This window comes from Somniosus microcephalus, unplaced genomic scaffold, assembly GCF_052327205.1.
Source record: "Somniosus microcephalus isolate GS21.2 unplaced genomic scaffold, FLI_Smic_1.0 unresolved_chr7, whole genome shotgun sequence".
Taxonomy (NCBI): domain Eukaryota; kingdom Metazoa; phylum Chordata; class Chondrichthyes; order Squaliformes; family Somniosidae; genus Somniosus; species Somniosus microcephalus.
In genome coordinates, this window is record NW_028225185.1 from 40,787,852 (window position 1) to 40,801,520 (window position 13,669).

Below are 13,669 nucleotides of genomic sequence, written 5' to 3' on the forward strand. Positions count from 1 at the left end.
AAGGAGAACAACCCCAGCTTCTCCAGTCTCTCCACATCACTGAAGTCCCTCATCCCCTGGTACCATTCTGGTCAATCTCCCCTTAACCTTCTCTGCTCCAAGGAGAACAATCCCAGCTTCTCCAGTCTCTCCACATCACTGAAGTCCCTCATCCCCTGGTACCATTCTGGTCAATCTCCCCTTAACCTTCTCTGCTCTAAGGAGAACAACCCCAGCTTCTCCAGTCTCTCCACATCACTGATGTCAGTCATCCCCTGGTACCATTCTGGTCAATCTCCCCTTAACCTTCTCTGCTCTAAGGAGAACAACCCCAGCTTCTCCAGTCTCTCCACATCACTGAAGTCCCTCATCCCTGGTACCATTCTGGTCAATCTCCCCTTAACCTTCTCTGCTCTAAGGAGAACAACCCCAGCTTCTCCAGTCTCTCCACATCACTGAAGTCCCTCATCCCTGGAACCATTCTGGTCAATCTCCCCTTAACCTTCTCTGCTCTAAGGAGAACAACCCCAGCTTCTCCAGTCTCTCCACATCACTGAAGTCTCTCATCCCTGGAACCATTCTGATCAATCTCCCCTTAACCTTCTCTGCTCTAAGGAGAACAACCCCAGCTTCTCCAGTCTCTCCACATCACTGAAGTCCCTCATCCCCTGGTACCATTCTGGTCAATCTCCCCTTAACCTTCTCTGCTCTAAGGAGAACAACCCCAGCTTCTCCAGTCTCTCCACATCACTGAAGTCCCTCATCCCCTAGTACCATTCTGGTCAATCTCCCCTTAACCTTCTCTGCTCTAAGGAGAACAACCCCAGCTTCTCCAGTCTCTCCACATCACTGAAGTCCCTCATCCCTGGTACCATTCTGGTCAATCTCCCCTTAACCTTCTCTGCTCTAAGGAGAACAACCCCAGCTTCTCCAGTCTCTCCACATCACTGAAGTCCCTCATCCCTGGAACCATTCTGGTCAATCTCCCCTTAACCTTCTCTGCTCTAAGGAGAACAACCCCAGCTTCTCCAGTCTCTCCACATCACTGAAGTCCCTCATCCCCTGGTACCATTCTGGTCAATCTCCTCTGCAAGGCCTCAACATCCTTCCTGAAGGGAGGTACAGACCCGTTTAAAAAAAAAAAGCAAGGCGGCCCCAGGTTTGTTGGCTGCTGTGTTCCCCCCCCCCCCCCCCCCCCCCCGCCGTGAAAGCGGCCCAGGTTCCTGATCAAAGTCTGGCGAGCCCTGCTAGAGCTCGTGTGCGAGGGTGTTGGGGAAAGACGGGACCAGCAGGCGCGACGGAGATATCCTCTTGCAGTCTAAATGCCGGCCGGCAAAAATCAGTACCAGGCCTCACATGTGAAGGACGGCCAGTTGGAAGGGGGGGGGGGATTTGTTGGCAGTCATGGAACTGTACCAAGGTATGAGTCACTGCTTGCAGGACGCGAGGGAAAACAAGAGAGGAAAAACATCCCAAGGAAGAAATTCGATGGCCTGATGCCCACTTGAAAATGATTTCCTCCTCGAGGTTAATCTCATCACGGCAACTGCGACTGTCTAATCTCTGGAAAAAGGGCAGGTTCGAGGAAAAAACATCAGCACCAGCAATTCGGGGAATAAATGAAAAAACAATTTCGCACGTTGATTGTGTGTCGTAACTCATTGCTTGTTTATGCTGTTTAAAAAAAAGACAGACTCCCATTTCTCCAGCGCCTTTCACCACCTCAGGACGTCCCGAAGCTCTTCACAGCCAATGAAGTACTTCTTTTGAAGTGTGGTCACTGTTGTAATGTGGGAAACGCGGCAGCCAAGATGCGCACAGCAAGCTCCCACAAACAGCCAATGTGATAAATGACCAGATCATCTGTTTTTTAGTGATGCTGGTTGAGGGATAAATATTGGCCCCAGGACACCAGGGAGAACTCCCCCCTGCTCTTCTTCCAATAGTGGCCGTGGGATCTTTTACGTCCGCCTGAGAGGGCAGACGGGGCCTCGGGTTTAACGTCTCATCCCGAAAGACGGCACCTCCGACAGTGCGGCGCTCCCTCAGTACCGCCCCTCCGACAGTGCGGCACTCCCTCAGTACCGCCCCTCCGACAGTGCGGCACTCCCTCAGTACCGCCCCTCCGACAGTGCGGCGCTCCCTCAGTACCGCCCCTCCGACAGTGCGGCGCTCCCTCAGTACGGCGCTCCCTCAGTACCGCCCCTCCGACAGTGCGGCGCTCCCTCAGTACCGCCCCTCCGACAGTGCGGCGCTCCCTCAGTAAGGCGCTCCCTCAGTACCGCCCCTCCGACAGTGCGGCGCTCCCTCAGTACCGCCCCTCCGACAGTGCGGCGCTCTCTCAGTACCGCCCCTCCGACAGTGCGGCGCTCCCTCAGTACCGCCCCTCCGACAGTGCGGCGCTCCCTCAGTACCGCCCCTCCGACAGTGCGGCGCTCCCTCAGTACCACCCCTCCGACAGTGCGGCGCTCCCTCAGTACCGCCCCTCCGACAGTGCGGCGCTCCCTCAGTACCACCCCTCCGACAGTGCGGCGCTCCCTCAGTACCGCCCCTCCGACAGTGCGGCGCTCCCTCAGTACCACCCCTCCGACAGTGCGGCGCTCCCTCATTACTGCACTGGAGTGTCAGCCTGGATTTTTGTGCTCAAGTCTCTGGAGTAGGACAGGTGCGAGGGTGCTACCAACAGAGACATGGCTGTAACCCATGGATTGGACACTACTCCTTATAATATTCACAATGCTTTGTCAGCTTATGTTGTATTTGGGATGTGGGCCCCGAGACCAGCAGAGAGTACAAGATTCGGAGCGGTATGTGGACATTGAACACACTATATATAGAGAGGAAGTACATGTACATCCAAGATTACAGTTTCCCCCATTCACATCTATGCCATTGATTTGGTTTCTACTAGGGGGTCATCAATACAAGATAGTCACCAATAAATCCAATAGGGAATTCAGGGGAAACTGTGTTACTAAAACAACTTGTATTTATATAGCGCCTTTAACGTTGTAAAACGTCCCAAGGACCTTCATAGGAGCGATTATCAAACAAAATTCGACCCCGAGCCACATAAGGAGATATTAGGACAGGCGACCAAAAGCTGGGTCAAAGAGGTCGGTTTTAAGGAGCATCTTAGAGGAGAGTGCGAGGCAGAGAGGTTTAGGGAGGGAATTCCAGAGCTCGGGGGGGCCTGACGCGGTCGCCAATGGCGGAGCGATGGAAATCGGGGGATGCGCGAGAGGCCAGGATTGGAGGAGCGCAGAGATCTCGGAGGGTTGTGGGGGCTAGAGGAGGTTACAGAGATAGGGAGGGTTGTAGGGGCTGGAGGAGGTTACAGATAGGGAGGGTTGTAGGGGCTGGAGAAGGTTTCAGAGATAGGGAGGGTTGCAGGGGGCTGGAGGAGGTTACAGAGATAGGGAGGGTTGTAGGGGCTGGAGGAGGTTACAGATAGGGAGGGTTGTAGGGGCTGGAGAAGGTTTCAGAGATAGGGAGGGTTGTAGGGGCTGGAGGAGGTTACAAAGATAGGGAGGGTTGTAGGGGCTGGAGGAGGTTACAGAGATAGGGAGGGTTGTAGGGGCTGGAGGAGGTTTCAGAGATAGGGAAGGGTGTTGGGGGCTGGAGGAGGTTACAGAGATAGGGAGGGTTGTAGGGGCTGGAGGAGGTTACAGATAGGGAGGGTTGTAGGGGCTGGAGAAGGTTTCAGAGATAGGGAGGGTTGTAGGGGGCTGGAGGAGGTTACAGAGATAGGGGAGGGTTGTAGGGGCTGGAGGAGGTTTCAGAGATAGGGAGGGTTGTAGGGGCTGGAGGAGGTTACAGAGATGGGGAGGGTTGTAGGGGCTGGATGAGGTTACAGAGATGGGGAGGGTTGTAGGGGCTGGAGGAGGTTACAGAGATAGGGAGGGTTGTAGGGGGCTGGAGGAGGTTACAGAGATAGGGAGGGTTGTAGGGGCTGGAGGAGGTTACAGAGATAGGGAGGGTTGTAGGGGCTGGAAGAGGTTACAGAGATAGGGAGGGTTGTAGGGGCTGGAGGAGGTTACAGAGATAGGGAGGGTTGTAGGGGGCTGGAGGAGGTTACAGAGATAGGGAGGGTTGTAGGGGCTGGAGGAGGTTACAGAGATGGGGAGGGTTGTAGGGGCTGGAGGAGGTTACAGAGATGGGGAGGGTTGTAGGGGCTGGAGGAGGTTACAGAGATAGGGAGGGTTGTAGGGGCTGGAGGAGGTTACAGAGATAGGGAGGGTTGTAGGGGCTGGAGGAGGTTACAGAGATAGGGAGGGTTGTAGGGGCTGGAGGAGGTTACAGAGATAGGGAGGGTTGTAGGGGCTGGAGGAGGTTACAGAGATGGGGAGGGTTGTAGGGGCTGGAGGAGGTTACAGAGATAGGGAGGGTTGTAGGGGCTGGAGGAGGTTACAGATAGGGAGGGTTGTAGGGGCTGGAGGAGGTTACAGATAGGGAGAGGGGGTGAGGAGGCTGTGGAGGTATTTGAAAACAAGGATGGGAATTTAAAAATCAGGCACTCCAGCAGAATCTTTTTAAAGCAAGCTGAAACAGTATTGAGCAGATGACTACAGCACACAAGAATGGTTGGGAGTGACTGATTAATCCCGGGGGATACCAGCACAAACAAACTGTCTGTTGCTCAACTTCTAAATTGTGAACTTCAGGAATTCAACGCACCAACCACAGAGTGTACAGATGTATGGAACACTTTAAATAAAAACACGAGAACCAAATTAGGGGAGGACAGAGACTTGAAAACAACATCGGAACAGGAGGAGGCCGTTCAGCCCCTCGAGCCTGTTACATTAGGAACAGGAGGAGGCCATTCAGCCCCCTCGAGCCTGATCTGCGACCTCACTCCATCTACCCGCCTTTGCCCCGTATCCCTCAATATGCTTTGATTAACAAAAATCTATCAATCTCAGATTTAAAATTAACAATTGACCCCCGGCATCAATTGCCGTTTGCGGAAGAGAGTTCCAAACGTCTACCACCCTTTGTGTGTCGAAGTGTTTCCGAACTTCACTCCTGAAAGCCCAGCTTTAATTTTTAGACTCTGCCCCCTAGTCCTAGAATCCCCAACCAGCGGAAATAGGGTAGATAGAGAGAAACTATCAGTTCTACTGTCGGAGGGGCCGCGCTGAGGGAGCGCCGCACTGTCGGAGGGGCCGCGCCGAGGGAGCGCCGCACTGTCGGAGGGGCCGCGCCGAGGGAGCGCCGCACCGTCGGAGGGGCGGTACTGAGGGAGCGCCGCACCGTCGGAGGGGCGGTACTGAGGGAGCGCCGCACCGTCGGAGGGGCGGTACTGAGGGGCGGTACTGAGGGAGCGCCGCACTGTCGGAGGGGGCTACTGAGGGAGCGCTGCACCGTCGGAGGGGCGGTACTGAGGGAGCGCCGCACCGTCGGAGGGGCGGTACTGAGGGAGCGCCGCACCGTCGGAGGGGCGGTACGGAGGGAGCGCCGCACCGTCGGAGGGGCGGTACGGAGGGAGCGCCGCACCGTCGGAGGGGCGGTACTGAGGGAGCGCCGCACCGTCGGAGGGGCCGTGCCGAGGGATTGCTGCACTGTCAGGGGAGCCGTCTTTCGGATGAGACGTTAAACCCGAGGCCCCCGTCTGCCCTCTCAGCTGGATGTAAAAGATCCAATGGCCACTATTTTGAAGAAGAGCCGGGGGGAGTTCTCCCCGGTGTCCTGGGGCCAGTATTTATCCCTCAATCAACATAACAAAAACAGATGATCCGGCCATTATCACATTGCGGTTTGTGGGAGCTTGCTGTGCGCAAACTGGCTGCCGCGTTTCCCACATTACAACAGTGACCACCCTTCAAAAAAATGAGGCTGTAAAGCGCTTTCAGACATCCGGTGGTCGTGAAAGACGCTGTGGAAATTCAAGTCTTTTTTTTTTTAATCCCTCCATGGCCCTCGTCCCCCCCTCCCTATCTCTAACCTCCTCCAGCCCTACAACCCTCCCAGATCTCTGCACTGCTCTAATTCTGGCCTCTCGCGCATCCCCCCGATTTCCATCACTCCACCATTGGCGACCACGCCAGGACCCCGAGCTCTGGAATTCCCTCCCTAAACCTCTCCGCCTCTCTCTCCTCCTTTAAGACGCTCCTTAAAACTGACCCCTTTGACCCAGCTTTTGGTCACCTGCCCCCAATATCTCATGTGGCTCAGGGTCAAATTTTGTCTGATTTACGCTCCTGTGAAGCGCTGCGGGACGTTTTACTACGTTAAAGGCGCTGGATAAAGGCAGATTGTTGTGCTGTAATATCGACCATTAAGCTCATACAACAACTGACTAGCCCACTGGACAATCTGCATTCCACTCTCAGACAAGCGATGCAAGCCAAAACGCCTTCCGATAACAAGATCGCAACGCAGGCCTGAAGTCATTTGCCAGAACCCAGTTTAAAAGTAAGTGGCAAGCATAAAAATACTGCAGATGCTGGAAATCTGAAATAATTTTTTTTTTTTATACACTGAAAGTGCTGGAAACACTCAGAGGGTCGGGCAGTATCTGGGGAGAGAGAAACTGAGCTAACGTCTCAGGTTGACGTCCTTTCGTCAGAACTGGAAGAAGTTCCAGGTTTAGCGGAAAAGGGAAGGTCTCTGATAGTGTGGAGGGTGGCAATGATTAAATGACAATAGGGATGAAATTGTAAGGGAAAGGTAGCTGGTAATGGGACTTTTTTGAACCAACATCACTAAAAACAGATGATCCGGTCTTTATCACGTTGCTGTTTGTGGGAACTTGCTGTGCGCAAATTGGCTGCCGCGTTTCCCACATTACAACAGTGACCATAAGAACATAAGAAATAGGAGCAGGAGTCGGCCATTCGGCCCCTCGAGCCTGCTCCGCCATTCAATGAGATCATGGCTGATCTCGGGGCTCAAAGCCACTTCCCCGCCCGCTCCCCATAACCCTTCACTCCCTTATCTTGCAAAAATCAGTCTATCTGCACCTTAATGACCCAGCCTCCACGGCTCTCTGGGGCGGAGAAATCCACAGATTTACGACCCTCCGAGAGAAGAAATTCCTCCTCATCTCAGTTCTAAAAAGGGCGACCCTTTATTCTAAAACTGTGCCCCCGAGGTCTAGATTTCCCCACGAGGGGAAACATCCTCTCTGCCTCTACCTTGTCGAGCCCCCTCAGAATGTTTCAATAAGATCCCCTCTCATTCTTCTAAACTCCAGTGAGTATAGGCCCAACCTGCTCAACCTTTCCTCATAAGTCAAACCCTTCGCCTCAGGAATCAACCTCGTGAACCTTCTCTGAACCGCCTCCAATGCAAGTATATCCTTCCTTAAATAAGGAGACCAAAACTGTACGCAGTCCTCCAGGTGTGGTCTCACCAACGCCCTGTACAGTTGTAGCAGGACTTCCCTACTTTTATACTCCATCTCCCTTTGCAATAAAGGCCAACATTCCATTTGCCTTTTTGATTACTTGCTGTACCTGCATGCTAACTTTTTGTGTTTCATGTACGAGGACCCCCGGGTCCTTCAAAAAAAAAAAGTACTGAAGCGCTTTGGGACGTCCTGAGGTGGTGAAAGGCGCTGGAGAAATGCAAGATCTTTCTCTCTCTTTCAAGTAAAAGGAAGAGACGATAGGCCTAAAGGAGGTGTAAACGGTTACAGCAGAATCACTGCCAGCGCCTTATGTCCGAGAAAATGTGGTTATGATCTGAAGTTGCTGAACTCAAAGTTGTCAAGTGCCTGATCGAAAGGAGGTGCTGTTCCTCGAGCTTGCTTCATTGGATCATTGTAGGAGGCCGCGGAGAGAGAGAGGTCAGAGTGAGATGGAGAGTTAAAGTGGCAGACAGTCAACTCGCTCCTGTGATCGGGGAGCCTGCACTGACACTGTGGCAACTGCCCCGTACAGACACTGGGGACACCAGCTAAAAACACGGACCAGTAACGGAACCCAAACCGGCTTGCTCAACACGATCGTGCCCGCAGACCCGGGCGCACCGTGCACCCTCCTCACCGACCAACCGCAGTGCGACAACAGGTCCGAAACAGTCTGGGCCTCCCGGCCGCAGAGACAGTGTAGCATCGGGACAGGAGGAGGCCATTCATCCCCTCAAGCCTGCTCCGCCATTCAATTAGATCGTGGCTGATCATCCAAATTCAGTACCCTGTCCCTGCTTTCTCCCCATACCCCTTGATCCCTTTAGCCTTAAGAAATATATCTAACTCCTTCTTGAATATATTTAATGAATTGGCCTCTACTGTCTTCTGTGGTAGAGAATTCCACAGGTTCACCACTCTCTGGGTGAAGAAATTCCTCCTCATCTCTGTCCTAAATGGCCTACCCCTTAGCCTTAGACTGTGACCCCTGGTTCTGGACTCCCCCGCCATCGGGAACATCCTTCCTGCATCTAGTCTGTCCAGTCCTGTTAGAATTTTATAAGTTTCAATGAGATCCCCTCTCATTCTTCTAAACTCCAGCGAGTATAAGCCCAATCGACCCAATCTCTCCTCATACGTCATTCCTGCCATCCCAGGTATCAGTCTGGTGAATCTTTGCTGCACTCCCTCCATGGCAAGAACATCCTTCCTCAGATAAGGCGACCAAAACTGCACACAATGCTCAAGGTGTGGTCTCACCAAGGCCCTGTACAATTGCAGCAAGACATCCTTGCTCCTGTACTCGAACCCTCTCGCTACGAAGGCCAACATACCATTTGCCTTCTTAACCGCCTGCTGCACCTGCGTGCTTACCTTCAGCGACTGGTGCACAAGGACACCCAGGTCTCGTTGCACTTCCCCTTCTCCCAATCTATTGCCGTTCAGATAATAATCTGCCTTCCTGTTTTTTATCCCCTCTAGCCTGATCCGCCATTCAATTAAATCGCGGCTGATCTGTATCTTAACTCCATCTACCCGCCTTGCTTCCGTAACCCTTAATATCCTCGCCCAACAAAAATCTCAGCTCCAATTGACCCCCAGCCTCGACAGCTTTTTGGGGGGGGGAGTTCCTGATTTCCACCAGCTTTTGTGTGAAGTGCTTCCTGACATCACCGCTGAACAGCCTGGCTCTAATTTGAAGGTTCTGCCCCCTTATTCTGGACTCCCCCCACCAGAGGAAATAGTTTCTCTCTCGATCGCCCCGATCGAATCCTTTAATCATCTCAAACACCTCGATCGGATCACCCCTTAATCTTCTACACTCGAGGGAACACAAGCCCAGTCTGTGCAACCTGTCCTCGGGAATTAACCCTTTTAGATTGGGAAATGTTGATGTACAAAGGGACCTGGGTGTCCTTGTACACCAGTCATTGAAAGCAAACATGCAGGTGCAGCAGGCAGTTAGGAAGGCAAATGGGATGTTGGCCTTCATTGCAAGAGGATTTGAGTACAGGAGCAAGGATGTCTTGCTGCAGTTGTACAGGGCCTTGGTGAGACCACACCTGGAGTACTGGGTGCAGTTTTGGTCTCCTTACCTAAGAAAGGATATACTTGCCATAGAGGGAGTGCAGCGAAGGTCCACCAGACTGATTCCTGGGATGGCAGGACTGTCGTGTGAGGAGAGATTGGGTCGACTAGGCCTGTATTCACTAGAGTTTAGAAGAATGAGAGGGGACCTCATTGAAACGTATAAAATTCTGACCGGGCTAGACAGACTGGATGCAGGGAGGATGTTTCCCCTGGCTGGGGGGGGTCTAGAACGAGGGGTCACAGTCTCAGGATACGGGGTAGGACATTTAGGACTGAGATGAGGAGAAATTTCTTCACTCAGAGGGTGGTGAACCTGTGGAATTCTCTACCACAGAAGGCTGTGGAGGCCAAGTCACTGAATCTATTTAAGAAGGAGATAGATAGATTTCTAGACACGAAAGGCATCCAGGGGTATGGGGAGAGAGCGGGAATATGGTATTGAGATAGAGGATCAGCCATGATCATATAGAATGGCGGAGCAGGCTCGAAGGGCCGAGTCCTGCTCCTATTTTTCGCCCCGGGATAACTAAAAGAGCTTGGGACCAAAGCTCCACTTGGGAGAATTCTCTGATTTTGACCGCCACAGCTAGCTCGTGAGTATATATTATGTCAGGCGTGAAGTTGCGATTCCACTTATGAAAGAAGTTTCTATAATTCATGACTGTCCCCTTCACAAACAAAATTAATAATCATTCCTTTACTCCTCTCGCACCACAGCTCCTGAAGGCAGCCAACTTGGAGCTGGGGTGTGGTCGCACAGAGACTGAACAGCACCTCACCCACTTCACTTAGATATCACCTACCCAGCACACCGACAAACGGTGAGCTATTTCACCGATGGGTCGTCGCCTACAGAACCCTAAAGATAAAAAAGACTCGCATTTCTCCAGCGCCTTTCCCCACCTCAGGACGTCTCAAAGCGCTTCACAGCCAATGAAGGACTTTTTTTGAAGTGTGGTCACTGTTGTAATAAGAACATAAGAATTAGGAGCAGGAGTAGGCCATTCGGCCCCTCGAGCCTGCTCCGCCATTCAATGAGATCATGGCTGATCTTCTGCCTCAACTCCATTCACCGGCCCTATCGCCATATCCCTCGATGCCCTTACTAGTCAGAAATCTATCTACTTCTGTTTTCAATAGACCCAATGACTGAGCCTCCACAGCCCTCTGGGGTACAGAATTCCAAAGATTCACCACCCTCTGTGTGAAGAAATTTCTTCTCATCTCTGTCCTGAATGGCCTATGTAATGTGGGAAACGCGGCAGCCAATTTGCGCACAGCAAGCTCCCTCAGTACCGCCCCTCCAACAGTGCGGCGCTCCCTCAGTACCGCCCCTCCGACAGGGCGACGCTCCCTCAGTACCGCCCCTCCGACAGTGCGACGCTCCCTCAGTACCGCCCCTCCGACAGTGCGGCGCTCCCTCAGTACCGCCCCTCCGACAGTGCGGCGCTCCCTCAGTACCGCCCCTCCGACAGTGCGGCGCTCCCTCAGTACCGCCCCTCCGACAGTGCGGCGCTCCCTCAGTACCGCCCCTCCGACAGTGCGGCGCTCCCTCAGTACCGCCCCTCCGACAGTGCGGTGCTCCCTCAGTACTGCCCCTCCAACAGTGCGGCGCTCCCTCAGTACTGGGGAGTGTCGGGCCTGGATTACGGGGCTCAGGTCCCTGGAGTGGGGGCTTGAACCCACGACCTTCTGACTCAGAGGCGCGAGGGGTCCCATTGAACCACAACTGACACGGAGTAGCAAGTGCAGAATCCTGCGCTGTTTAACAAAGTATATTGGGTTCCTGTTACAGCAAACGTCTGCTTTGACTGCCTGGCGTCTAATCTGAGCAGTGGGATTGTGGAATGTGCTGTGCACTGGCTCTATACTGGTTCAACCAAGCTGTGCTGGGCTTGCTACACTCGTGCTCCTGCATTCCTGAGCCAGGGATGAGAAAAACTGACGCAGGCTTTTTCCATCACCACCACTATTCATTCAGGCTCCAGTGTGGAACTGCCAGGCGAAGACATGTGTCAGCCGTGGCTCACTGGGTCTCACTCACCTCCGAGTCAGAAGGTTGTGGGTTCAAGTCCCACTCCAGAGACTCGAGCACAAAAATCTAGGCTGACACTCCAGTTCCTGCACGGAGGGAGCGCCGCACCGCCGGAGGGGCCGTCTTTCGGGATGAGACGTTAAACCTGAGGCCCCCGTCTGCCCTCTCGGGTGGATGTAAAAGATCCCACGGCCACTACTGGAACAGAGCAGGGGGAAGTTCTGCGCAAATATTTATCCCTCAACCAACATCACTAAAAACAGATGATCTGGTCATTATCACAGCGCTGTTTGTGGGACCTTGCTGTGCGCAAATTAGCTGCCGCATTTCCTACATCACAACAGTGACCACACTTCAGAAACAGTACTCCATTGGCTGTGAAGCGCTTTGGGACGTCCTGAGGTGGTGAAAGGCGCTGGAGAAGTGCCGGTGGGAGAAGACGTGTGCGGGGCATAAACACCGGCGCAGAGCAGTTGGGCCGAACGGCCTATTTCTGCGCCGTAAACACTGGCTTGTGCGCCATTCACCAGACTGATACCTGGGATGGCAGGAATGACGTATGAGGAGAGATTGGGTCGATTGGGCTTGTACTCGCTGGAGTTTAGAAGAATGAGAGGGGATCTCATTGAAACTTATAAAATTCTAACAGGACTGGACAGACTAGATGCTGGAAGGATGTTCCCGATGGCGGGGGAGTCCAGAACCAGGGGTCACAGTCTAAGGATAAGGGGTAAGCCATTTAGGACTGAGATGAGGAGGAATTTGTTCACCCAGAGAGTGGTGAACCTGTGGAATTCTCTACCACAGAAGGCAGTTGAGGCCAATTCATTAAATATATTCAAGAAGGAGTTGGATATATTTCTTAAGGCTAAAGGGATCAAGGGATATGGGGAGAAGGCAGGGACAGGGTACTGAATTTGGATGATCAGCCATGATCTCATTAAATGGCGGAGCAGGCTCGAGGGGCCGAATGGCCTCCTCCTGCTCCTATCTTCTATGTTCCTAATTCTACGTATTCATGGGGAATGGGAATGAGGAAGAGAACTGTGACAGAGTGAGGGCGGGTGGGGGGGGGGGGCAATGGGGTCCTCCTGTGCTGCAAAAAAAAAAATCGAATGTGTCCCATATAAACGCCATCCACCACATTTTCAGGTGCTTTCCCCACCTCAGGACAAAATATCAGGCCCGCCCCCCTCTGGCTGCTGACTGACAGCAGGCAACAGCCAATGGCCAGCCGAGGCAGCAGCGGCGTCCCAAAGTTAACCAATGGCCAGGCGAGAAGGCAAGGGGGGGGGGGGGGGGGGACATGTCGGACCAATCAGCGTCGAGTTGCCCCACGTGCTCCCGATTGTCCAGGCGCGGGCCGGCTGCCACCTTTTATTTTAAAAAAATTGATTGACAGGAAGAAGCGACCAATGGCCGGGCGAGAAGGCAAGAGTCAGGACATGTCGAACCAATCAGCGTCGAGTTGCCCCACGTGCTCCCCGATTGTTTTTTTTAAGTGATTGACAGCAAGAAAGGACCAATGGCCAAGCGAGAAAGCAAGGGACGTCACTAAGGAATGGGGGTCAGCCGGGCCAATCAGCCATGGCTTTGGAACCCGCCTCCTTTTAAAAAAAGTGACCAATGGGAAGGCGAGGAAGGAAGGAGCGTCACAATGGAGGTGTGGGCCGGACCAATCAGAGTCGGGTAGCCCACGTGGATCCGGCTGAAAAAAGTGATTGACAGCGTGACGCATATGGTGGTCGCCCCCTTTCCAAATGATCGACAGCCAGCCTGACCAATGGGCGGAGAGGAAAGTGAGCGCGGTGGGCCGCGATTGGTCCGGCGCTCGCACCCACCTCCTTCAGCCGCTCCAGCTCCTGCGCGGCCGCTTCGTGCTCGGCCTCCAGGTCGGCGTAACGCCGCTGCAGGCCCTGCTTCTCCTCCAGCACGGCCAGGCCGTAGCGCGCCGCCCGCACCTTCTGCTCGCTCGTCTCCTGTAGCTCGGCCGACAGCCGCTCCACCTCGGCCCGCAGCAGCGTCTCCTCCTCCTCCGGCCGGCCGCCTTCCACCGTCACCTCCGACATTTTCCTCAAAGATATTGACCCACCCAAAAGTTTTTTTCCTCTCACATTTTACTTTTTTCCCCGAATTAAAATGGTTGCCGGGCTGTTGCTGCTTCTGTCTCTCTCTCCCGCTTTCGCGACGACGGTTTTTTATTCAAATTC

The 13,669-nt window shown here is 53.6% G+C and overlaps 1 protein-coding gene across 1 annotated transcript in view; it reads right to left on the bottom strand.

Annotated features, from left to right (window-relative positions):
• Positions 1 to 13,669, bottom strand: part of LOC147086829 (protein bicaudal D homolog 2-like) — a 55,860-nt gene extending 42,191 nt beyond the window's left edge. The window contains exon 1 of the mRNA XM_085979011.1: positions 13,301 to 13,669. Within this exon, the coding sequence (XP_085835137.1) occupies positions 13,301 to 13,528 (228 nt within the window). The 5' untranslated portion in view covers positions 13,529 to 13,669. The remainder of the gene's footprint in view (positions 1 to 13,300) is intronic.